At 41.6% G+C, this 27,638-nt stretch overlaps 1 protein-coding gene across 1 annotated transcript in view; it reads right to left on the reverse strand.

The window, feature by feature from the left end:
* The window catches only part of SAMD7 (sterile alpha motif domain containing 7), a 79,810-nt gene that overhangs the window by 15,150 nt on the left and 37,022 nt on the right, over positions 1-27,638 (reverse strand). Inside the window, 1 exon segment of the mRNA XM_073578905.1 lies at positions 14,533-14,654. Coding sequence (XP_073435006.1) covers positions 14,533-14,654 — 122 coding nt within the window.

Below are 27,638 nucleotides of genomic sequence, written 5' to 3' on the forward strand. Positions count from 1 at the left end.
AAAAAAATGGTTTTGTAAATTTTGTTGGAAAAATGAAAAATTGCTCGTCAACTTTTGCCACATTTCTGTTTTTATCACAAATAAATGCAAGCAATACTGAAGAAATTTTACATGAAGTACAATATGTCACGAATAACAATCTCAGAATCCCCGGGATCCGTTGAGGCGTCCCAGAGTTATAACCTCATAAAGTGACAGTGGTCAGAATTGCAAAAATTGTCTCCGTCATTAACATGACATCACCCTCAGGGGTTAAAAAAATGTAAACAAAAACACAGTGAAAAACTGCAAGTAGCCTAATTTAACCCCTTAATGACCAATGACTGGTCTATCAGTCATTGGTCGCCTCCCCCTGTTTTTGCTGGCTCCGGCGATGAGCCCACACCTTTCCCGGCACGTCAGCTGTTTTGAACAGCTGACATGTGCCACTAACAGCCACCAGAGGAATCGCGATCTTACAGCGGTTGTTAACCTGTTAAATGCCGCTGTCAAATTCTGACAGCGGCATTTAACATGGATTTCCGGCCATCGCGCCGGAAATCCGTCCACCGGTGACCCCCGTCACGTGATCGTTGGTCACAGATGGGTTGGCATAACAACCAGAGGTCATCTGGAGACCTCTACGGTTGTCTCTGCCGGACTGCTATGACCACCACACGGTGGTCGGCGCTCATAGCAAGTCAGAAATTCTGCTACATGCAGGCGATCTGATCTTCGTCTGTATGCAGCAGAGCCGGTTGGGTTATGGCAGCTTTAAGTCTCCCATGGAGACTATTGAAACATGCCAAAAGTGAAAAAAAATGTTTTTAAAAATCTAAAAAAAAATTAAAAAAATACAAAAGTTCAAAACACCCCCCTTTTGCCCTATTCAAAATAAATCAATAAAAAAATCAAACATACACATATTTGGTATCACCGCATTCAGAATCGCCCGATCTATCAATAAAAAAAGGATTAATCTGATCGCTAAATGGCGTAGCGAGAAAAAATATCAAAAGGCCAGAATTGCGTTTTTTTCGCCACCACGACATTGCATTAAATATGCAATAACGGGCGATCAAAAGAACGTATTTGCACCAAAATTGTATCATTAAAAATGTCAGCTCAGCATGCAAAAAATAAGCCCTCCCCCACCCCAAAAATGGAGATGCTACGGGTATCCGAAAATGGTGCAATTTTTTTTTAAACAAAGTTTGGAATTTCACTTCACCACTTAGATAAAAAGAACCTAGACATGTTTGGTGTTTCTGAACTCGTAATGACCTGGTGAATCATGGCAGGTCAGTTTTAGCATTTAGTGAACCTAGTAAAAAGCAAAACAAAACATTTTTTTTGCAATTTCACTGCACTTTGAATTTTTCCCATTTTCCAGGACATGATATGTTAAAACCAACGGTGTCGTTCAAAAGTACTTCTCGTCCTGCAAAAAACATATTGACGGAAAAGTAAAAAAGTTATGGCTCTGGGAAGAAGGGTAGCAAAAAACAAAAATGCAAAACCAAAAATACCTCCTGTCATGAAGGGGTTAAATAATAGGTGCAGAAATGGTACTGAAATTCTGCAACATCAAAGCTTATCCTGGGAACGTAGCACAGCACAGTTGTTTTTTTAAAGAATGACAATGGGGTCGGAAAACCCATTTATTAAATTAAACTTTATATTTGCTTTGTAAAAATAAATGCAGATGAGTGTTGTGGTCAGACACTTAGGGAATACCTAAGAGCTGCTGGTTAGGCAGTATTCAGAAGCTGTAGTCCTCTATGGTCAGTGGAGTCTCTTAGATATATTAATGCTGGAAGTACATCAGGTACGCCACAAGACTGTGAATCAGCAATCTGTTTCCCACAGCTCACAGACAGAAATGCTCACTGCTGAATTCAGCATGGTATTTGTGCACAGTGAATGTAAAGTAGCTCAACTGTTAAGACTTCTCTTGAAATTGAATTTTTTTTTAATATGATGCGAAATTTGGATAATATAATATGACAATGCTTAATCATGGATTTCTCTATATAGACTTGATGCACTTTGACAAAATCATTGGTACCCTTCTGTTAAAGTAAGAAAAATCCACAATTTTCACTGATATAACCTGAAACTGATAAAAATAATTTTAAATTTAGTGAATATCAACGAAAACCAAACATTGCTTTTTAATTGTGGTTCAACAGAAATATAAAAAAAATTATGAAAATGATCTGGAGAATAAAGATGGTACTCCTGGAGAGAAATGTAAAAAAAAATTGGTCAAATTATAATTTGACCAAAGGGACATATTAAACTAAGGTGTGTCCTGTAATTATCATCACAGGTATGTACAAACGAGTAATCAGTCAGTCTGCCTATTTAACCCCTTCACCCCCAAGGGTGGTTTGCACGTTCATGACCGGGCCAATTTTTACAATTCTGACCACTGTACCTTTATGAGGTCATAACTCTGGAACGCTTCCATTGATCCCGGTGATTCTGACATTGTTTTCTCGTGACATATTGTACTTCATGTTAGTGGTAAAATTTCATTCAAATAACTTGCGTTTATTTGTGAAAAAAATGGAAATTTGGCAAAAATTTTGAAAATTTCGCAATTTTCCAACTTTGAATTTTTATGCCCTTAAATCACAGAGATATGGCACACAAAAAACTTGATAAGTAACATTTCCCACATGTTTACTTTACATCAGCACAATTTTGGAACCAAAATTTTTTTTTGTTAGGAAGTTATAAGGGTTAAAAGTTGACCAGCGATTTCTCATTTTTACAACACCATTTTATTTTTAGGACCACATCACATTTGAAGCCACTTTGAGGGGTCTATATGATAGAAAATACCCAAAAGTGACACCATTCTAAAAACTGAACCCCTTAAGGTGCTCAAAACCACATTCAAGAAGTTTATTAACCCATTAGGTGCGTCACAGGAATTTTTTTGAATATTTAAAAAGAAATGAACATCTAACTTTTTTTCACAAAAAAAATACTTCAGGTTCAATTTTTTTTATTTTACCAAGGGTAACAGGAGAAATTGGACTGCAAAAGTTATTGTGCAATTTGTCCTGAGTACGCTGATACCTGATTTGTGGGGGGGAACGACTGTTTCGGCGCATGGCAGAGCTCAGAATGGAAGGAGCGCCGTTTGACTTTTTCAATGCAAAATTGGCTGGAATTCAGATCGGACGCCATGTCACGTTTGGAGAGTCCCTGATGTACCTAAACAGTGGAAACCCCCTACAAGTGACCCCATTTTGGAAACTAGACCCCCCAAGGAACTTATCTAGATATGTGGTGAGAACTTTGAACCCACAAGGGCTTTACAGAAGTTTATAACGTACAGCGGTACAATTAAAAAATCATATTTTTTCCACAAAAATGATCTTTTCACCCCAATTTTTATTTTCCCAAGGGTAACAGGACCCTAAAAGTTATTGTGCAATTTGTCCTGAGTACGCTGATACCCCACATGTGGGGGTAAACCACTATTTGGGCGCATGGCAGAGCTCGGAAGGGAAGCAGCGCCATTTGACGTTTTTGGCTGGAATTGAGATCGGACACCATGTCGCTTTTGGAAAACCCCTGATGTACCAAAACAGTGGAAACCCCCCACAAATGACACCATTTTGGAAACTAGACCCCCTAAGGAACTTATCTAGATGTGTGGTGAGAACTTTGAACCCCCATGGGCTTCACAGAAGTTTATAACATAAAGCCATACAATTAAAAAATCATATTTTTTCCACAAAAATGATCTTTTCACCCTCAATTCTTATTTTTCCAAGGGTAACAGGACCCTAAAAGTTATTGTGCAATTTGTCCTGAGTACGCTGATACCCCACATGTGGGGGTAAACCACTATTTGGGCGCATGGCAGAGCTCGGAAGGGAAGCAGCGCCATTTGACGTTTTTGGCTGGAATTGAGATCGGACACCATGTCGCGTTTGGAAAACCCCTGATGTACCAAAACAGTGGAAATCCCCCACAAATGACACCATTTTGGAAACTAGACCCCCTAAGGAACTTATCTAGATGTGTGGTGAGAACTTTGAACCCCCATGGGCTTCACAGAAGTTTATAACATAAAGCCATACAATTAAAAAATCATATTTTTTCCACAAAAATGATCTTTTCACCCTCAATTCTTATTTTTCCAAGGGTAACAGGACCGTAAAAGTTATTGTGCAATTTGTTCTGAGTACGCTGATACCCCACATGTGGGGGTAAACCACTATTTGGGCGCATGGCAGAGCTCGGAAGGGAAGCAGCGCCATTTGACGTTTTTGGCTGGAATTGAGATCGGACACCATGTCGCGTTTGGAAAACTCCTGAGGTACCAAAACAGTGGAAACCCCCCACAAATGACACCATTTTGGAAACTAGACCCCCTAAGGAACTTATCTAGATGTGTGGTGAGCACTTTGACCCCCCCAGTGCTTCACAGAGGTTTATAATGCCCGGGCGTGAAAATAAATAATTCGTATTTTTTCCACAAACATGATCTTTTAGTCACCATTTTTTTATTTTCCCAAGGGTACCAGGAGAAATTGGACCCCAAAAGTTGTTGTCCAATTTGTCCTGAGTATGCTGATACCCCATATGTGGGAGAAAACTACTGTATGGGCACACGTCGGGGCTCGGAAGGGAAGTAGTGACGTTGTGGAATGCAGACTTTGATGGAATGGTCTGCGGGTGTCATGTTGCCTTTGGAGAGCCCCTAATGTACCTAAACAGTGGAAACCCCCCACAAATGACACCATTTTGTAAACTAGACCCCCCAAGGAACTTATCTAGATGTGTGGTGAGCACTTTGAACCCCCCAGTGCTTCACAGAAGTTTATAACGCCCGGGCGTGAAAATAAAAAATTCCTATTTTTTCCACAATCATGATCTTTTAGTCACCATTTTTTTATTTTCCCAAGGGTACCAGGAGAAATTGGACCCCAAAAGTTGTTGTCCAATTTGTCCTGAGTATGCTGATACCCCATATGTGGGAGAAAACTACTGTATGGGCACACGTCGGGGCTCGGAAGGGAAGTAGTGACGTTTTGGAATGCAGACTTTGATGGAATGGTCTGCGGGTGTCATGTTGCCTTTGGAGAGCCCCTAATGTACCTAAACAGTGGAAACCCCCCACAAATGACCCCATTTTGAAAACTAGACCCACTAAGGAACTTATCTAGATGTGAGGTGAGCACTTTGAACCCCCAAGGGCTTCACTGAAGTTTATAATGCCAGGGCATGAAAATAAAAAAATCGTATTTTTTCCAGATACATGATCAATTAGTCCCCAATTTTTTCATTTTCCCAAGGGTAACAGGAGAAATTGGACCCCCAAAAGTTGTTGTCCAATTTGGCCTGAGTACGCTGACACCCCATATGTGGGAGAAAACTACTGTATGGACACACGTCGGGGCTCGGAAGGGAAGCAGTGACGTTTTGGAATGCAGACTTTGATGGAATGGTCTGTGGGTGTCATGTGCGTTTGGAGAGCCCCTGATGTACCTAAACTATTGAAACTCCCCACAAGTGACCCCATTTTGGACACTAGACCCCCCACGGAACTTATCTAGATGTGTGGTGAGCACTTTGAACCCCCAAGTGCTTCACAGAAGTTTATAACACTCGGACGTGAAAATAAAAAAATCATTTTTTTCCACAAAAATGATATTTTTGCCCCCAATTTTTTATTTTCCTAAGGGTAACAGGAGAAATTGGACCCCAAAAATTGTTTTGCAATTTGTCCTGAGTAGGCTGATACCCTACATGTGGGGGTAAAACACTGTTTGGGCGCATGGCAGAGCTTGGAAGGGAAGGAGCACCATTTGACTTTTTCAACTCAGAATTGGCTGGAATTGAGATCAGACGCCATGTTGCATTTGGAGAGCCCCTGATGTGCCCAAACAGTGGAAACCCCCAATTATAACTCCAACCCTAACCCCAACACACCCCTAACCCTAATCTGAGCCCTAACCCTAGCCCTAACCCTAGCCCTAACCCTAACCCTAGCCCTAACCCTAGCCCTAACCCTAGCCCTAACCCTAGCCCTAACCCTAGCCCTAACCCTAAGGCTGTGTGCACACGCTGCGGATTTTGCTGCGGTTCCGCAGCGGTTTTGGCTGCTGCGGACCCGCAGCAGTTTCTGCTGCGGTGTACAGTACCATGATTCCCTATGGGAATCAAAAACCGCAGTGCAGACGGTGTGGAATTTTCCACGCGGATTATGTCATGTCAATTCTTTCTGCGGATTCTCCTGCGGTTTGCCATCTCCTCTATTGAGGAGATGAAAAACCGCAGGACAAAACCGCAGAGCAATCTGCATGTAAAACCGCAGGTCTTTTGACCTGCGGTTTCACCTGCGGATTTTACAAAATCCGCGCGAATGAATCCGCACCTAATCCGCAGCGTGTGCACACAGCCTTACCCTAACGGGAAAATGGAGATAAATACTTTTTTTTTAGTTTCATTATTTTTCCCTAACTAAGGGGGTGATAACGGGGGGTTTGACTTACTATTTATGGCGGTTTTTATATTTGGCAGCTGTCGCACGCTAAAAGTCGCTTTTTATTGTAAAATAGTTTTTGCATCTCCACATTTTGAGAGCTATAATTTTTCCGTATTTTGACCCACTGAGTCATGTGAGGTCTTATTTTTTGCGGGATGAGTTGACGTTTTTATTGGTATCATTTTCGGGCATGTGACATTTTTTGATCGCTTTTTATTCCTATTTTTGGGACGCAGAATGAACAAAAACCAGCGTTTCATGAATTTCTTTTGGGGGGGTGCGTTTACACCGTTCCGCGTGCGGTAAAATTGATAAAGCGGTTTTATTCTTCGGGTCAGTACGGTTACAGCGATACCTTATTTAGGTAGTTTTTTTATGTTTTTGTCGGTTTTATGCAATGAAAACTATTTTATATAAAAAATAATTATTTTTGCATCGCTTTATTCTGTGAGCTATAACTTTTTTATTTTTTCGCTGATGATGCTGTCTCGCAGCTCGTTTTTTGCGGGAAAAGATGACATTTTCAGTGGTACCATGGATATTTATATGCGTCTTTTTGATCGCGCGTTATTACACTTTTTGTTTGGCGGTATGATAATAAATCATTATTTTTTGCTTCGTTTTTTATTTTTATTTTTTAAGGGGTTCACTAAAAGGGTTAACTAATGGGACAGTTTTATAGGGCGGGTCGTTACGGACGCGGCGATACCTAATATGTGTACTTTTATTGGTTTTTTTTATTTCCAAAAAATGGATTTATTGAGGGAATATTTTAATTTTTTTTTCTAATTTATTTGGCGATTTTTTTAAATTTATTTTAATTTTTTTTTTACTTTATTACATAGTCCCAGGTGGGACATCACTGTCCTGTGACAGATCGCTGATCTGTCACATCACAGATCACTGTGACAGATCAGCAATCTGTCACAGGCATTGAAGAAGACTTCCTCTTGCCTGCGCTTTGCAGGCACTGAGGAAGCCAGCTTCCTCAGGTCCCTGAAGGCCCCCGTCGCCATCTTGGATTCGGGGGCCTGGAGGATAGGAGCCCCCCGCAGCAGCGCTGCACATTGCGCTGCCGTGGGGGGCTTAGGGAAGCACGGAGGGAGCCCCCTCCCTGCCGATGCTTCCCTTTAACTCCCGGTACACCGCGATCATGTTTGATCGCGGTGTGCAAGGGGTTAACGTGTCGGGGGCGGTCCGTGACCGCCCCGGACACATTGTGCCGGGTGTCAGCTGTGATAATCAGCTGACACCCGGCCGCGATCAGCGGCGCTCACCACGTGGGTGCCGCTGATCGCGGTAGACGTACTATCCCGTCCACGGTCATACGGGCCCGGGTACCGTGGACGGGATAGTACGTCGGATGTCAGGAAGGGGTTAAAGGGTGAAAAGTAGTCACTGTGCTGTTTGGTATCATGCTGTGTAAGGCTGGTGTCACACTTACGTTGAGGAGGGTTGCGTATGGCAGCCTACTTCCTCCGTGAAGCTCCACCCATGTTCCACCTACTGCCGCATGCATCCTGCGTTTCCCTGCGTACCTATCTTTAACATTGGGTACGCAGGGACAAGCGTTGTATGCAGATGCGTCTGCATGCGACGATTTGACGTGTGCAGTAACTACACGGAAACGCAAAATTTTGCAAACACGTAAAAGTTAATGGCTATAAGACATCTCCAAACAGCTTGATGTTCCTGTTACTACAGTTGCACATATTATTCAGAAGTTTAAGGTCTATGGGATGGTAGCCAGCCTCCTTAGATGTGGCTACAAGAAGAAAATTGATGATAAATGTAACAGACAGATATACAAATGGTAATCCAAGGTCCCAAAACAACTTCCAAAGAGATTAAGGGTGAACTTCAATGTCAAGAAACATCCGTGTCAAATCACCCCATTTGCCAAAGTGGATTTCATAGAAGATGACCGAGGAGGAAGCCAAATTTGCTGAAAGCAAACCATAAGCCCTGATCTAAGTCCTATTGAACATAAGTCCTACAGAAATTATTTGTTTACAGCGATTGCCTCAAAAGGATACGCAATAAATAGTAAGTTAAGGGAACCATCATTTTTGTCCACAATATTTTCATTAATTTTTTGTTTTGTTTTTTAAATCACAATTTAAAAGCAATATCTGACTATCATTAGTTGACATTCAGTAAATTTAAATTGAAAATTACTTTTGTCAGTTTCAAATTTTCAGTGACCATTGTGTTTTATTTAGGGTACCAACAATTTTGTCCATGTGGGTATATTCAGTAAATATTCAATATTTATTTTATTGTGCTTATCTACATCTAAAGTGCATGCAAGCAGAAAAATCAGGCAAGCAATAAAGGGGTTATGCTGGTTTCAGTGTCCCTGCATCTTCACTTTTGCACTCATCTTGAATCAGAAAGATAGTTCCCCCCACCTCTTTTGTGTGACCAGTGATGTGCGTAAAAGGGGACTTTTACCATGAAACTGGTTTGAATCCATGATCCTTTTTTTTGTTTCCTTATTTTACTTTTCAATTATTTTCTGTTATGTATGTTCAAGTAGAACTAAATTTATTTTGTTAATTTATCCTTGTATAAATTTTTGTAATATACTTTATTATCTTATTTTGTTTCCTTCTCCCCCCGCAGTGCTGTTTTGCATGGCCATTCCATGCTTTACAAACCGTTTTCGACTGCTGCTCAGCCGGAATCCATAACTATTTAAAAACAGAGTACTGAAATTGCGTTTTTTTGTGACGAGCAGAGTGACAGACACAATGGCAATGGGGTGAGTCTGCTACTGCGGCAAGTTGTCTTAGGCTGGGGTCACACTGGCGAGGAATATGGCCGAGTGAGAGGCGCTAAAAGCACGCATTAGACACGGACCAATGATTCTCTATGGGGTCACTCGCACCAGCCGTATATTTCTCATCCGTATTCTACGGTCCGTGCCAATCGCAGCATGCTGCGATTGTCAGCGTACTACGGCCGTAGTATGCCAATGCAAGTCTATGGGTGCGCAAAAAATACGGATTACACACGGACCACACATGCGACTTGCGAGAAATACGCACCCGGTGTCTTTTAGCAAAGCCGGCAATTCAGTGCGCTATACAGTAAACTCACACTGACAGGTTTAATAAAGAAACGAAAGAATAGATATAGACACATAGAATATTTATATATATATATATATATATATACATGCATTCTATGTGTCTATATCTATTCTTTGGTTTGTGTTATAAACCCTGTCATAGGGCTCCATTATATGTCCATTTTGCAAGCCTGCGAGAAAATCTCGCCATACGGATTACATACGGATGCTTACATGCGCAAAATACGCGACCACACCTTGATTACGGATGACATACGGAGCACTGTTTAGGGGCCATTCATCCGTATTACGCATGTAAAATACTGACAGTATTTTGCATTGGTTAGTGTGACCCCGGCCTTACAGTCAGAAACAGAGCAGTGAGAAGGAGAAGGGGAGAACATGACATGTACTGGGACACACAGAGAACATTTTTTATATATTCACACACTTTTCAGTAACATGAGGATAAATAAAGAGGAGATTATGGCAGGAATTTTGCTGGGATATTTTAATTCATTTTCTAGCTTCAGTGTTCATTTTTACCTTTTCATTTTTACACTCCACATTTATTGCTGTTATATTATACTAGCTGAAGAGCCCGGCGTTGCCCAGGCATAGTAACTGACTACGGTTAGTTATAACAAATTATACTGATTATATCTATATATATAAAGCTGAGTGTAGAACCCCGCCCATTCCACATAGCCACATTCACTATAATATCCCACATCATTCCCTCAGCCAGAGCTACCAAGCTACTCCCCCTAATATCCCACATCATCCCGTCAGCCAGAGCCACAGGACTACTACCCCTTATATCCCACATCATCCTATCAGCCATAGCCACCGGAATGCTAACCCTAATATCCCACATCATCCCGTCAGCCTGGGGTCAGAACCAGAGCGCTGAGTGGAATGGTCCTAACTTCCATACCGGGGATCCCTTAAAGAGAGGCCGGGCATCAGAACCAGATCGCTGAGTGGATTTGCCCTCACTTCCATACGGGGATCCCTTTAAGAGGGGCCTGGGGTCAGAACCATATCGCTGAGTGGTATTGCCCTCACTTCTATACTGGGGATCCCTTTAAGAGGGGCCTGGGGTCAGAACCAGAGCGCTGAGTGGATTTGCCCAGACATCCATATCAATGATCCCTTTAATAGAAGCCTGGGGTGAAAATCAGAGCGCTGAGGGATTTCCCCTAACTTCCATACCGGAGATCCCTTTAAGAGATGCCTGAGGTCAGTACCAAAGCGCAAAGTGGAATTGCCCTAACTTCCATACCGGAGATCACTTTAAGAGAGGCCTGGGGTCAGAATCAGAGCACAGAGTGGATTTGCCCTCACTTCCATACCAATGATCCCTTTAATAGAGCCCTGTGGTCAGAATCAAAGCGTTGAGGGATTTGCCCTAACTTCCATGCAGGAGATCCCTTTAAGAAAGCCTGGGGTCAGTACCAAAGCGCAGAGTGGATTTGCCCTTACTTCCATACCGGAGATCCCTTTAAGAGAGGCATGGGGTCAGAACCAGAGCGCTGAGTGGATTTACCCTGACTTCCTTACCAATGATCCCTTTAATAGAACCCTGGGGTCAGAATCAAAGCACAGAGTGGATTTGCCCTAACTTCCATGCAGGAGATCCCTTTAAGAGACCCTGGGGTCAGTACCAGAGTGCAGAGTGGATTTTCCCTAACTTCCATACCAATGATCCCTTTAAGAGACCGTGGGGTCAAAACCACAGAGCTGAGTGGAACGGTCCTAACTTCCATCCCGGAGATCCCTTTAAGAAAGTTCTGGGGTCAAAACCACAGCGCTGGATGGATTTGCTCTGACTTCCATACCAATGATCCCTTTAAGAGGGAAGATGTACCTATGGATGGATGATGTGTGATGGTATATGGGCACAGGAGGGGGGGGGGATTCATTTCTGTCTTGTGCTCTCTGCTCCATTCAGGGGGCAGACAATGGCTGGGAGCTTATGTTCCCAGGGATGCTAGATTTCTCCCACCATGTCAGTGTCTGCTGAGGTGTTGTCAAGTGGGACATCTTGCTCATAGCCACCAATCACAGCTCAGCTACTTTTAACCAGCTCTGGTGAAATGAGAGATGCTTAGTGATTGTTTGCAAGGAAAACTGTTGCTCATAGCAACCAATCACAGCTCAGCTTCTTTTGAACAGCTCTGGTGAAATGAAAGATGCTTCGTGATTGGTTGGTGATACACACATACAGTACATACATTCAGTTTTATATATATATAGATATCATTGGGGTAGACTCTTGTCCTTATTCCCTGGTAGCATATTAGAAGGGGTAGATTTAACAAAGACAGCAGAGATCGTAGCTCCCAGGCTACAGTTTTTACAAAGCTTGCCCCAACTGACTATGTCTCTGTACCGCCAATGAATGTCCGGATTGTGTTTTTTCAGCCAGGGAAGGCCTAAGATGATGCGAGTAGGCATACCCTCCAATACGTAGCACGACAGGAATGCTTCATGAAGAGACCCAATGCGCAAGTTCACATTATGTACAACTTGGGTCAAACTCTTCTGGCTGAGAGGAACAGAATCAAAAGCACAAATAGGAATGGATCTTGCTAGCATCCTACTGATTAGACCATAGGTCTGAGCAAAGTGAGAATCCACAAAACTGACTCCAGATCCACTGTCCACAAGAACTGGAATAGTCTCAGTTTTCTCACCAACCACTATATCAGCCGAAATGGTAAACTGAGACGAGAAAGTGGAGGAAATGAACACTCCCTGGTCATCTCCCTCCAAACAACTAGGGGAATACAGCTTTTGTGATGGAGTACCAATTTTGGCACAAGATGGACAGATGGACACACTTTAATATAATGATCCGTAAGACCACAGTAAAAACATGCTCCCTTCCCACTGTGAACAACAGGTAATCTAGTATGAGAGGAGACATCCCTCAAATGCATGGATTTGTCTGCAGCATCTGTGTGACCTCCTCCCTAGGCATAAAAACAGGGGGCAGAGGCGTCTATCTACCCTGATAGCAAGAGCCATGACAGCCTCCAACGAGCTTCGACTAGCATATGGCACCAGAGATTCCTGAAGAATAGCTGACAGACCCTGACAATAAGGACTACTAAGGGCATGGTCATTCCACTGAGTGTCGGAGGCCCATCTCCGGAACTCCGAGCAGTGCTCCTCAGCTGGTTGGCCCCCTTGCTTGATCTTTTGGAGTGTAGACTCAGCCAGGGAGACGCCATCAGGATCACAAAACGCCAGCGCCAAAGCCGCAAAAAACCACCAACCGCAAAGATGGAGAGTCGGTCAGCAGAGAGAAGGCCCAGAACTGGGGATCACCTTGAAGAAGAAAAACTACAATCCCCACTCGTTGCTTCTCACTCCCTAAGGAACGAGGGAGGAGCCTGAAATATAATTTACAAGTTTCCTTAAAAACCTTAAATTTATCTCTCCCTCCAGAGAATGTGTCAGGAAGAAATATTTTAGGTTCTGGTTAAGCCTGGGCCTAAGCTGAGACCAAGAACCCAGACACAAGCTGAAGCTGCTGCACAACCTGTGACCACAACTCGGTACCGCATCCATGAGGGTCTGGATCAGGCTTGCAAAAGCCTCCACTTGAGCTATAGGGTCTCCGGATATTCGTGTCGGTCGGTTATAATGTCACGCACGGACACGGGTAAGTCTGGCGGACGATTCAGCATATAAATTCGACTGGATGGAAAAGTGGGGGAGGAAGGCAATAAAAGTAGGGAGTGAGGGATGGGACACCTCCTCACACCAACATGTGTCAGACCCTAAGCTCCACTAACACCCTATGTGACTCTTTCACCCTCTCCGCCGTCACGTGCCTAGTCCCTAATTGTCACCTCAATGTACCCTGGCTGACAAGGATGCTAGCAGATGGTAACACTCAGGGGAAGAGACAAACATGGGACAGACAAAAAAAGGAAAAAATACTCAGCTCTGGCTCTGCTGCTAAGCAGCAGAGCCAGAGCTGAGTATTTTTACCTTTTTGCCACAGCAGCACAGAAAACGGCACCAGGTATTTGAATTCCCACAGCATCAACACCACCGACACAAGAGACCTCCGCGCACCTAGCTGGTCTGCATAGAAGAACTCTATAACCGACGATCTGGTGGGTCATGGGACAATTTAAAGGAAGGTGGGAGTGGTTACCAACCAACATCAGCTGACCAGCCTAAAAGAACTGCCAGCAAGAGACAGACATTTACTCTTGCAGGACCCAAAGGAAAAAACAACATTTAAATTTCGGCAGACCCAGATCTGCCACAAATCCCTTAATGATTTGTGACATCAACATTGTAATTTTTTTTTTCTATTAATTATGTGTTGCACAACAACTTTTATGCTTCCTGTGAGAATTTTTTGTAAGGCCAAGATTTTATCACTGGGTGACCGGGTGTCAATAGAGAGCCAAAGTGAAAATGTTCTATATCATAAGTAATCCTATGCGTGGATGAAGAAGAGTGATGATAGATCCTTCACCATAAAGAGAGTGGTGCACAGCCGTATTTTACGTCAAGTGTTACAGTCACAATGTCAGTTCCGTGTGCTGGTGTCCTGAACTGACCTATCAGCCTCATATACACTTCATAGATTTTTGGCTGGAAATTATAGCCATGTCATGTACCATAAAATACGGTTGTGATAAGACACCTTAGCTTAGCCCATGCAGTCAGATGGATGTATAAATCGGAACAAGATTGGAATGCAATGCACGGATTTGCCAGCAGCTCTTCTTACCCGAGCGTAACAGCTGTCACGTTCAGGTCGGCAGAGCCGCCGGCCTATTCATGCACTGCGTTCTGATCTAGGACTTTATACGGCCGTCTGACTGTGCCCTTATAGAGACAATAGAGGTTATGTTGGAACAGTCAGCTGTATGTGGCCCTAGATTTTCTAATGGCTGCCCTGACAACAGATAAAGATAAATACAAAAATATTCACCTGTGCATAAGTAGAACAACCTGGCAAGCTCGACACAAAGTTGTAGACATCCTGAGAAGACCATTTACGGATGTCCTGGAGTGGGGGAATCTCTTCTCTATTCAGGAAGAGGCTGTGTGCTCCTTTTAAAATACATTAAACATACATTAAAGATACAATGATACTACCACCACTACTACCACTATTAATGATAATGATTTACTAATAAAAATAGCAATATTTACTTTTCTTTTCCAATATTTTTATTTTTAACAAGGGTATAGAGGGGGGGGGGGGGTAGAGGGGATGGGGGGGAGCTGATGTAAGGGTAGGGCAGTAAACATAACAACAAACATAAATTTGCAAAGCAGCAACAATTTGACCCAAGTAAAGCAAGGGACGCAGCCCTTGAAAAAATAGCATTGTAAACAACAAACTATGGTATACAGAGTAGAAGCAAACAGTGCTATGATAGAACATGACTTTGACCTTAACATTATAAAGACCAATATAAGATAATACAGAGGCCAAGAATAATTAAATATAAATGCTAATCAGGTAAGTGATGGAGGGAAAGATTGATCCCATTTGTGCCACTTTCTGTAGATTTGGCCGAAACTATTGTTGGACAGAGCGAACTTAAGTTCGAGGTCTCTGTGTTGTGTAATTAGTTTGACAATGAAGTCAACATCAGGTAAAGTATGACTTTTCCAGTGAAAGGCGATGGCATTTTTGGCGACCATGCAAATATGTATAACAATTCGTTGAAGAGAATTATCTAAGGCAGAGGTATTCAGAGAGAGCAGGGCTAATTGTGGTGTGAAGGTAAATGGTAAACCAGAGAGTTTGGTGATTATAGAGGAAATTCCTGACCAAAAGGTAACAACAGTAGGGCAGCTCCAGAAAATGTGTAATAAATCCCCCTTACAGCCGCATTTTCTCCAACAAAGTGGGGAGTTGGAGACATCTATGTGAGCTAGTCTAGATGGTGTATAGTACCATCTGGTGTATACCTTGAAGTGTGATTCCAGGAGAGGCATAGATATTGTAGACCGGTTGGATAATGAAAATGTTTCCTCCCATTCATCTGCAGAGGTAGTGAGGTTGAGAGATTTCTCCCAAGTGAGCATATGGGCGCTTTTTGTAAGAGACAAGTCTTTGTTGAAACAATCATAAATAAATTTATGTCCCCAGAAGATTTGGTGATGCAGGTTAACCAAAATTTTTAGAGACGCCTCTGTAAATCTAGGTTTATTACTTAAGAATAATTTGATATGTTCTCTTAGTAACAAATATTCATGGAAGAAAGAAGAAGGCACTTTGAAGTTATTCTTTATTAAACTGAAACTCAAGTAGTTGGGGCCATTGAAGATGTCACCTATTGTATTTATTTTGAAGTCAGCCCAGCGAGGGGGTGTAGTTTTTCCCAAGAATGTATAGACATGGGTTAAAGGTAGTCTATACAGCATGGACATTTTTTGGCTACGGCCATCTAATCTAGAGATTTTACACCAGGCCAAGGAAATTGCCTGAAATATCGGGTGAGTGTGGTTATTTGTAGTCAGATTAGAAATGGCTTTGAAAACCAGAGATTTGAGATGATTACCTTTGTTGATGTCTACCTCCAGGTCATGCCATGCGGGAACACTCGTGTCTGATAACCAATGCATACTCTGTTTAATTAACAAAGTATAATAATGAGCGGAGATATTCGGAAGACTAAATCCACCATGAAGTTTCTTTTTGAATAATGTTCTGGTGTCAGTTCTTGGTTTTTTGTGGTTCCAAATAATATTGTTTATTTGCGACTGAATGGCCGTTAGGCATGCCGTGGAGATAGAAAGTGGTATGCATCTGAGAATATACAGAATTTTAGGTAATGTAAACAACTTCACCGCTAGGTTCCTCCCCCACCAGGTCAGGCCTCTATCTCTGAAGGTATTGCTGTCCTTCTGAATCGAGTCCGACAACTTTTTCATGTTTGAAATAACAGTTTTGTTTAAATCTTTATTGATTATAATACCTAGATACGGTAGTTCCTTCCTGCACCAATTAAATGAAATAAAAGATTTTAGGCGAGTAGTTTCTTCGGGATTGACATGGATAGGTAGTATGTTAGATTTTGAGTTATTGGTTTTAAAATTTGAAAGGGCTGAAAAGGTTTCTAGTTCCTTGAGGGTTTCCATAGTTGATGATACAGGGTTTGTAAGGGTCAGGATTATATCGTCCGCAAACAGGCTGAGTTTATGTTGGCGGTTGTTGGTAGAGAGGCCAGTTATTTTTGAGTTTTGTCTTATGGACTCCACTAATGGTTCTAACGCTAAGTTGAATAATAGTGGTGAGAGGGGGCATCCTTGTCTTGTGCCGTTATTGATAGCGAATGTATCTGAGATGTGATTATTGCAGTTAACTTTAGCTGTGGGGTTTTTGTATAGTGCCATGAATGTTTTAAGGAGATTGTTGTTGAACCCAAATTTAATTAAGGTATGTTTCAGGAAACACCAGTCGATGCGGTCGAATGCCTTCTCGGCGTCAAGTGATATGAAAACTGTTGGGGACCTGGTGGAGTTAGTAAGTTTGACGGAGTCCAGTATTCTTCTTGTAGCATCGGCTGGTTGCCTGCCTTTTACGAAACCCATTTGGTCGTTCGCCACCAAATTGGGAAGTATATAACTCAACCTGTTTGCTAGGATTTTTGAAAATAATTTTGTGTCTGTATTGAGCAAGGAAATTGGTCTGTAGTTACTTGGAGATAGGGGGTCACCAGATTGTTTGGGAATTAGGGTAATGGAGGCCTCCAGCATCTCAGGCGGAAAGGAACCTATTGCGGAGGCATGGTTGAAGAGTTTCGTTAACTGTGGGGAAAGGGATTTACTGAAGATTTTGTAGTATGTATTATTATAGCCGTCCGGCCCAGGTGACTTATGAAGGTCGAGGTGTTTAATCGTGTCTTCGACTTCCTGGGTAGTGAATGGTGCAGACAAAGATTCTATATCGTCGTTGGTTAAAGATGGTAGTTTAATGTTTGTCAGGTATGATTTGATGTCCTGTTCTTTTGGGGGTGGTGATAGGGGGTCCGTGTTCAAATTATAAAGTTTGCTATAATATTTGGAAAACTCATTAACTATATCCTGGGGATGGTGAAGAATTTTATCGCCTTCCATGGATGAAATTTTACTAATTCTGTTGTGGATCCTTAGTCTTTTAATTTTATTTGCCATATACCGTGTGGGTTTGTTTAAAGTGAAATAGAATTTATACTTCGAGGAATTAATGGCTGCTTCATAGGGTGAATAAAGTAAATTGCGTAGGTCTTGTCTTAATTTTGCCAATTCTGCCTGTTTATTAGAGGGACATGAGGGGTGGTCTAATATGTATTTCTCCTGTTCACGTATGGACTTGTGAAGTTTATCCAATTTTTCCCTATTTTCTCTTTTGATCTTGGATAATATTGATTAAAATACCCCTGATGACGGCCTTATGGGCGCACCAGTTGTTAGATGGATTGGTAGCCTCCGGGGTATTTTCAAGGAAAAAATCATCTATGGCTTTTTGGATTGTTGCTTTATGGATGGGATCGTGTATGATGTTAGAGTTACATTTCCACATTCTGGTGTTTCTTAATGGCGGCCCAAAGAGGAATTCGCCAATGACTGGGGAGTGATCGGATATAGTCCTATCTCCAATACTGACCTTTTTAAATTTTTTAAGGGAAAAGATGTCGGATAAGATTAAATCAATCCTGGAGGCCGATTGGTGGACTGATGAAAAATGTGTGTATTCTCTGGAGGATGAATTTAGACATCGAAATGTGTCGTAAAGTTCATTCTTATCCAGCCACCAATTCAGATCGTTCGAGGCCGGTCGGGAATCTGAAGTGGAATCAATAGTCCTATCTGGAGTGGTGTTAAAGTCGCCCAGAAGTATGAGGGTCCCTTTTCTCACCTCGGTTACCTTTTTCATCACTTTCGTCAAGAATCTGGCCTGATGTCTATTCGGTGCATATATGTTAACTAAAGTGCTAGTTTGTCCGTTAATAATGCAGATTAAGATGTGATACCTGCCTTTAGCATCACCAAAATCTTCAATTACCTCAAATGGAACCGTATTTTTGACTAGGGTAACCACTCCAGCTCGTTTGCTAGAATTGCAGGCCTCAAAAATATGAGGAAAGCTGCGATGTTGAAAGTAGGGGTGGTTTCCTGTCAAAAATTTAGTCTCCTGAATACAGGCGATGTCCGCTTGTGATTTGATTAATTCTCTCCACAAAGCGTGCCTCTTTTGGGGGCTATTTAGTCCTCTCACGTTGTAGGACACAATTTTAAAAGTCATTTTAACCGTTAGATAACTGGAACCTGTAAAGGAAATTTGACCTGGATAACAAGATAAGATCTAGAGAACTTACAAGTCTTGAACCTAAAAAGCAAAAATTGCACTGAATATTGTAATTAACAGTAATAAGTATACCAACTACGAGTGTTGCAGGAGCAATGACGGGTTTTTGATTGAAGAATCCAATGAGAGAACTCTGGATCCTGTAAAATTAGAACCTAAAATATAGAATATAAAGAATAGACAACAACAAATATGTCAACTGTAAAATAGACACAAGTAGGTCCGTAGAGCTACCTGAAAAGTAAGAGGGGGTTAGTGAAAGTGGACGGGAAAAAGGGGAAAATCCTAGGCTGCAGAGAAGCGGAGCAATATTTACTTTTCAAGCAAAAATACAAAAATTATAATTTCCTAAAATATTAAAAAACCAATAACAACGTAGTAAAACATGATAAAGCTGGACACACAGTATACACTACAAACGTTGAAAGGGGTTATCCGGGACTATATTACTTTTTTACTGTGAGCCTAAGAACTAACAGGCAGGTAGTTGCTATCTATGTGCCTGTTCTGCCCGACACCGTTCTGACAGCATATACTGTAGCCCTCACTTATTGTTCCTTTCTGTAATACGGCTACTTATGCTAACGTCATGCTGACAGAGCAGCAGCTTCTCTTCCAACCTGCTCTGGTTATGGGGCATCACTGCCAATGTCATGCTAATTGATAGCTCCCAGATGCCTAACTGCGGGAAGCCAGCTGTCAATCAGCATGACGTTTGCTGTCACAACATGTCGACAGAGTAGACTGAAAGAGGAACAGCCACTGTGTTGACTAAGAGCAGCTGAATTGCTTGTAGAAGCAGTTAGAGACCGATCTGCGGGCGCAGGATAGAACAGGCAGGTAGTTAGCAACTACCTGCTTGTTAGTTTTTTGTTTCATAATAAAAAATATATAGTCTTGACCTTTTAAATCATTCATATACTGTAAATAATTGTTTGTGACCACCAACAGTAATGTGCAATGTTTTTGTTCATTCATTGCCTTACAGTTTATGTAAATGCTTTTGATCTTAAAAGGGTTGTCCAGTGAAAGCCAATAGGCCACAATAGGTGATAACTTCTTGATCCATGGGGGTTGGACATCTGGACCCTGCATCCATAGACAGAACGGGGCATTTTTATCTCCATTAGAATAGTGTCGCAGTGCACATGCTCAACTGCCACTTCTTCATCTCTATATATAAAAATGAATGTGTGTGTATCACCAACCAATCATGAAGCATCTTTCATTTCACCAGAGCTGTTCAAAAGAAGTTGAGCTGTGATTGGTTGCTATGAGCAACAGTTTTCCTTGCAAACAATCACTAAGCATCTCTCATTTCACCAGAGCTGGTTAAAAGAAGCTGAGCTGTGATTGATTGCTATGACCAACAGTTTTCCCACTTGACAACACCTCAGCAGACACTGACATGGTGGGAGAAATCTAGCATCCCTGGGAACATAAGCTCCCAGCCATTGCCTGCCCCCTGAAAGGAGCAGAGAGCACATGACAGAAATGAATCCCCCCCTCCTGTGCCCATATACCATCACACATCCTCCATCTATAGGCACATCTTCCCTCTTAAAGGGATCATTGGTATGGAAGTCAGAGCAAATCCTTCCAGCGCTTTGGTTTTGACCCCAGGGCTCTCTTAAAGGGATCCCTGGTATGGAAGTTAGGACCGTTCCACTCAGCTCTGTGGTTCTGACCCCAGGGTCTTTTAAAGGGATCATTGGTATAGAATTTAGGGTACATCCACTCTGCGCATTGGTACTGACCCCAGGCCCTTCTTTAAGGGATCTCCGGTATGGAAGTCAGGGCAAATCTATCCAGTGCTTTAATTCTGACCCCAGGCCTCTCTTAAAAAGATCCCCAGTATGGAAGTTAGGGCAATTGCCTTCAAATGCTCTGGTACTGACCCCAGGCTCTCTTAAAGGGATCTCCTGCATGGAAGTTAGGGCAAATTCCTCAGCGCTCTGATTCTGACCCCATGGTTCTATTAAAGGGATCATTGGTATGCAAGTCAGGGCAAATCCACTCAGTGCACTAGTTCTGATCCCAGGCTCTCTTAAAGGGATCCCTGGTATGCAAGTTAGGGCAAATCCACTCAGCGCTCTGGTTCTGAGCCAAGTCCCCTCTTAAAGGGATCCTCGATACAGAAGTGAGGGAAAATCCACTCTGCGCTTTGGTACTGACCCCAGGCCTCTCTTAAAGGGATCTCCAGTATGGAAGTTAGGGCAAATCCCTCAGCGCTCTGATTCTCACCCCAGACTTCTATTAAAGGGATCATTGGTATGGAAGTCAGGGCAAATCCACTCAGCTCTCTGGTTCTGACGCCAGGCCTCTCTTAAAGGGATCCCCACTATGGAAGTTAGGACCGTTCCACTCAGTGCTCTGGTTCTGACTCCAGGCTGAGGGGATGATGTGGGATATTAGGGGTAGTAGTCCGGTAGCTCTGGCTGACGGAATGATGTGGGATATTATGGGTAGTAGTCCGGTAGCTCTGGCTGACGGGATGATGTGGAATATTAGGGGTAGTTGTCCGGTAGCTCTGGCTGACGGGATGATGTGGGATATTATAGTGAATGTGGCTATGCGGAGTGGGTGGGGCTATACACTCAGCTTTATATAAATAGATATAATCATTATAATTTGTTATAACTAACCATAGTTAGTTACTATGCCCGGGCAGCGCCGGGCTCTTCAGCTAGTTACCTATAAGGCTGCAAAACGCTGAACTTTGCGTTTTCCGGCAGCTGTATTGAGAAAGAATGGAGTGGTGGTCATCTGACCCACCTCTTCAGTTTGGAACAAGGATAAACATTCCCTAACAGGAATAAAAACTCCTCTATCTGCGAATTGTTGTGGCTCGCTCCCAGAGATTGAACACCCATAGATCAGCAAGTTATCACTTGTTTTTACTGGACAACCCCTTTAAACCGTCTTGTTTCCACCTGGAGCATTTATGGCATATTTACAGTACGGCATAAGTCCTTGAGAGTTGCTGTATCTTTCAATAATTCAGAGCAATTTCATTTATTGGTAGCCAATTGTATCCAGTGAAGTCTATGAATTTTACAGAAAAAGCAGGGAGGTAGGTTATGCTATGTGTGGGGCATCTGAGCATACCCTGAATCCCAGCAATTCTCTGCTTGTTTCAATGGTAAAAGCAGTGGCTGATGGCAGCTTTGAATCAACAAATTAGATCATGGGACTCTCTCCTATTCGGCACTTATGACAAATCCAGTAAAAATTTCCCATTGGTTTTGACTAGCAAAATAGAGCATTAACACACCTAAAAACCTTGATACAATTCATCAATATCAATGGGACCCATTGACATTTTGTGATCTATTAAAATGCATCTGTGAAGAAATGGTCTTGATGCCAATGTGTGGCTAGCTCCCTCTCTCTTATATACACCATGTTCCATATTATTATGCAAATTGTATACAAGTGTCATAAAGATGTAATTTTTTGTTTTTGAAATGAACTCATGGATGGTGCTGTGTCTCAAGGCTCTTTGGACCACTGAAATCAATCTAAAACTCCTGTGATCATTAGTTTGCCTGGTGAGCCTAATTAAAAGAAGACTAATTAAGAAGGATGTCCCACATTATTAAGCAAGCCACAAGTTTCAAACAATATGGGCAAGAAAGGATAGCTGTAAACGTGGGCAGCATACAGACACTGCACACGGATACAGGAATGTAGCCTTATTATGTATAGCACAGTCCCTTAGTATATAGTGTACTCACTAAATATGTACAGGTCTATGATCTTGTCCCTGATATCCTTATAAAGCTCTTTGGTCTTGCCCTTGTTGTAGAGGTTAATTGAGTCTGTGGACAGGAGTCTGTTATAAAGGTGACTATGTATGATAGCTGTCTTTAATGCAGGTAACGAGTTGATTAGGATCGTTTAACTGTTCTGTAGGAGCAAGCACTCTTAATGATTGGTAGGGGATCAATTACTTATTTGTCACTGCAAAATGCAAATAAATTTATATAATGTATACAATGTGATTTTCAGGATTTTATTTTTGATATTCTATCTCTCAATGTTAAAATTAATCTACCGTTAAAATTATAGACTGTTTTTGTCAGTGGGCAAACTTACAATATCAGCAAAAATCAAACACTTATTTCTCCCATTGTATAGCACAGTCCCTCGGTATATAGTGTACTCACTTATTATGTATAGCACAGTCTCTTAGTATATAGTGTTCTCACTTATTATGTATAGCACAGTCCCTTAGTATATAGTGTACTCACTTATAATGTATAGCACAATCCCTTAGTATGTAGTGTACTCACTTATTATGTATAGTACAGTCCCTTAATATATAGTGTACTCACTTATGTATAGATCTGTCTCTTAGTATATAGTGTACTCACTTATTTCCCCCCACTGTATAGCACAGTCCCTCAGTATATAGTGTACTCACTTATTATGTATAGTACAGTCCCTTAATATATAGTGTACTTACTTATTATATATAGCACAGTCCATTAGTATATAGTGTACTCACTTATTATGTATAGCACAGTCCCTTAGTACATAGTGTACTCACTTATGTATAGTGCCGTCCTTAGTTACATAGTTTCCTCTTTTATTATGTATAACACCGTCCCTTGTTACATACCATCCTCTCTAGTAATATATGGTGCCGTCCTTTATTATATAGCTTCCTCTGCTGTTATGTTCAGCACTGTCTCTTACATAGTGTATTCTTGTTATTTTTGTTAATCACAGCGCCCTCTTTTATTACATAGTCCTCTCTCTTGTTAAAATATAAAATGACTGCTGATGGAGGAACAGGTGATCAGTTCCTCCAATAGAAAAGAAGCTTTCCCAAGCTCCATCAACCGTCATTGCATTATATACTGTATCTAACAAGACAGGACAGTATGTAATAAAGACAGGGCTCTATATAATCTGATATGTACATAACAAGCGAGGGCACTGTGTAATAAGGGATGGCAATATACATAATAAAGTAGACTATCTAAGATACAGTGGGGAAAAAAAGTATTTAGTCAGTCAGCAATAGTGCAAGTTCCACCACTTAAAAAGATGAGAGGCATCTGTAATTTACATCATAGGTAGACCTCAACTATGGGAGACAAACTGAGAAAAAAAAATCCAGAAAATCACATTGTCTGTTTTTTTTTCATTTTATTTGCATATTATGGTGGAAAATAGGTATTTGGTCAGAAACAAGCAATCAAGATTTCTGGCTCTCACAGACCTGTAACTTCTTCTTTAAGAGTCTCATCTTTCCTCCACTCATTACCTGTAGTAATGGCACCTGTTTAAACTTGTTATCAGTATAAAAAGACACCTGTGCACACCCTCAAACAGTCTGACTCCAAACTCCACTATGGTGAAGACCAAAGAGCTGTCAAAGGACACCAGAAACAAAATTGTAGCCCTGCACCAGGCTGGGAAGACTGAATCTGCAATAGCCAACCAGCTTGGAGTGAAGAAATCAACTGTGGGAGCAATAATTAGAAAATGGAAGACATACAAGACCACTGATAATCTCCCTCGATCTGGTGCTCCACGCAAAATCCCACCCCGTGGGGTCAGAATGATCACAAGAACGGTGAGCAAAAATCCCAGAACCACGCGGGGGGACCTAGTGAATGAACTGCAGAGAGCTGGGACCAATGTAACAAGGCCTACCATAAGTAACACACTACGCCACCATGGACTCAGATCCTGCAGTGCCAGACGTGTCACACTGCTTAAGCCTGTACATGTCCGGGCCCGTCTGAAGTTTGCTAGAGAGCATTTGGATGATCCAGAGGAGTTTTGGGAGAATGTCCTATGGTCTGATGAAACCAAACTGGAACTGTTTGGTAGAAACACAACTTGTCGTGTTTGGAGGAAAAAGAATACTGAGTTGCATCCATCAAACACCATACCTACTGTAAAGCATGGTGGTGGAAACATCATGCTTTGGGGCTGTTTCTCTGCAAAGGGGCCAGGATGACTGATCCGGGTACATGAAAGAATGAATGGGGCCATGTATCGTGAGATTTTGAGTGCAAACCTCCTTCCATCAGCAAGGGCATTGAAGATGAAACGTGGCTGGGTCTTTCAACATGACAATGATCCAAAGCACACCACCAGGGCAACGAAGGAGTGGCTTCGTAAGAAGCATTTCAAGGTCCTGGAGTGGCCTAGCCAGTCTCCAGATCTCAACCCTATAGAAAACCTTTGGAGGGAGTTGAAAGTCCGTGTTGCCAAGCGAAAAGCCAAAAACATCACTGCTCTAGAGGAGATCTGCATGGAGGAATGGGCCAACATACCAACAACAGTGTGTGGCAACCTTGTGAAGACTTACAGAAAACGTTTGACCTCTGTCATTGCCAACAAAGGATATATCACAAAGTATTGAGATGAAATTTTGTTTCTGACCAAATACTTATTTTCCACCATAATATGCAAATAAACTGAAAAAAAACCCAGACAATGTGATTTTCTGGATTTTTTTTTCTCAGTTTGTCTCCCATAGTTGAGGTCTACCTATGATGTAAATTACAGACGCCTCTCATCTTTTTAAGTGGTGGAACTTGCACTATTGCTGACTGACTAAATACTTTTTTGCCCCACTGTATGTAGCTTTGTTGCCATAGAAGGAGGTGGGCCAAGACACATTTCTTGAACAGGGGCCTCAAGCTGTCAATGTCAAGCCCTGCATCAAACTAAGGCTAAGTTCACACTAGAGAAAACCAAAAGCAAAACACAAAACAAATATCCTGGAATAAAAAAGTAAAAAAATAAAAAAATATATTGCATAAATTGCATGAAGGTAGTAATAATAGTAATAATAAGGGTATTTAGTTAACATAATTTTGATCAAAATAATGTAGAAGCCATCCCGCCACGTCACGGCAACCCTTGTGGGACAGTCCTAACTCTTGTATTAAAAACCTTTCCACTTGTCAAGTGACGTAAATGTGAACAAGGACAGAGGGACTGAACCACCAGTAATGGTATAGGCCAGACAGGATGGATTTTCCAACTCAGAAACAGGGCGGTCACACCCTTATATGCACAGAATGCACAATGAAACAAATGAGAAACTGGGTCTGAGCAGAAAAAGTAAATTAATGTGCATGCAAAATGTAATTGCATATGAACACATGACCTTTACACAGAGAAAACCAAAAGCAAAACACAAAACAAATATCCTGGAATAAAAAAGTAAAAAAATATATTGCATAAATTGCATGAAGGTAGTAATAATAGTAATAATAAGGGTATTTAGTTAACATAATTTTGATCAAAATAATGTAGAAGCCATCCCGCCACGTCACGGCAACCCTTGTGGGACAGTCCTAACTCTTGTATTAAAAACCTTTCCACTTGTCAAGTGACGTAAATGTGAACAAGGACAGAGGGACTGAACCACCAGTAATGGTATAGGCCAGACAGGATGGATTTTCCAACTCAGAAACAGGGCGGTCACACCCTTATATGCACAGAATGCACAATGAAACAAATGAGAAACTGGGTCTGAGCAGAAAAAGTAAATTAATGTGCATGCAAAATGTAATTGCATATGAACACATGACCTTTACACAGAGAAAACCAAAAGCAAAACACAAAACAAATATCCTGGAATAAAAAAGTAAAAAAATATATTGCATAAATTGCATGAAGGTAGTAATAATAGTAATAATAAGGGTATTTAGTTAACATAATTTTGATCAAAATAATGTAGAAGCCATCCCGCCACGTCACGGCAACCCTTGTGGGACAGTCCTAACTCTTGTATTAAAAACCTTTCCACTTGTCAAGTGACGTAAATGTGAACAAGGACAGAGGGACTGAACCACCAGTAATGGTATAGGCCAGACAGGATGGATTTTCCAACTCAGAAACAGGGCGGTCACACCCTTATATGCACAGAATGCACAATGAAACAAATGAGAAACTGGGTCTGAGCAGAAAAAGTAAATTAATGTGCATGCAAAATGTAATTGCATATGAACACATGACCTTTACACAGAGAAAACCAAAAGCAAAACACAAAACAAATATCCTGGAATAAAAAAGTAAAAAAATATATTGCATAAATTGCATGAAGGTAGTAATAATAGTAATAATAAGGGTATTTAGTTAACATAATTTTGATCAAAATAATGTAGAAGCCATCCCGCCACGTCACGGCAACCCTTGTGGGACAGTCCTAACTCTTGTATTAAAAACCTTTCCACTTGTCAAGTGACGTAAATGTGAACAAGGACAGAGGGACTGAACCACCAGTAATGGTATAGGCCAGACAGGATGGATTTTCCAACTCAGAAACAGGGCGGTCACACCCTTATATGCACAGAATGCACAATGAAACAAATGAGAAACTGGGTCTGAGCAGAAAAAGTAAATTAATGTGCATGCAAAATGTAATTGCATATGAACACATGACCTTTACACAGAGAAAACCAAAAGCAAAACACAAAACAAATATCCTGGAATAAAAAAGTAAAAAAATATATTGCATAAATTGCATGAAGGTAGTAATAATAGTAATAATAAGGGTATTTAGTTAACATAATTTTGATCAAAATAATGTAGAAGCCATCCCGCCACGTCACGGCAACCCTTGTGGGACAGTCCTAACTCTTGTATTAAAAACCTTTCCACTTGTCAAGTGACGTAAATGTGAACAAGGACAGAGGGACTGAACCACCAGTAATGGTATAGGCCAGACAGGATGGATTTTCCAACTCAGAAACAGG

Source organism: Dendrobates tinctorius, unplaced genomic scaffold (assembly GCF_039654945.1).
Source record: "Dendrobates tinctorius isolate UK_male_01 unplaced genomic scaffold, ASM3965494v1 ptg000060l, whole genome shotgun sequence".
Classification (NCBI taxonomy): Eukaryota; Metazoa; Chordata; class Amphibia; order Anura; family Dendrobatidae; genus Dendrobates; species Dendrobates tinctorius.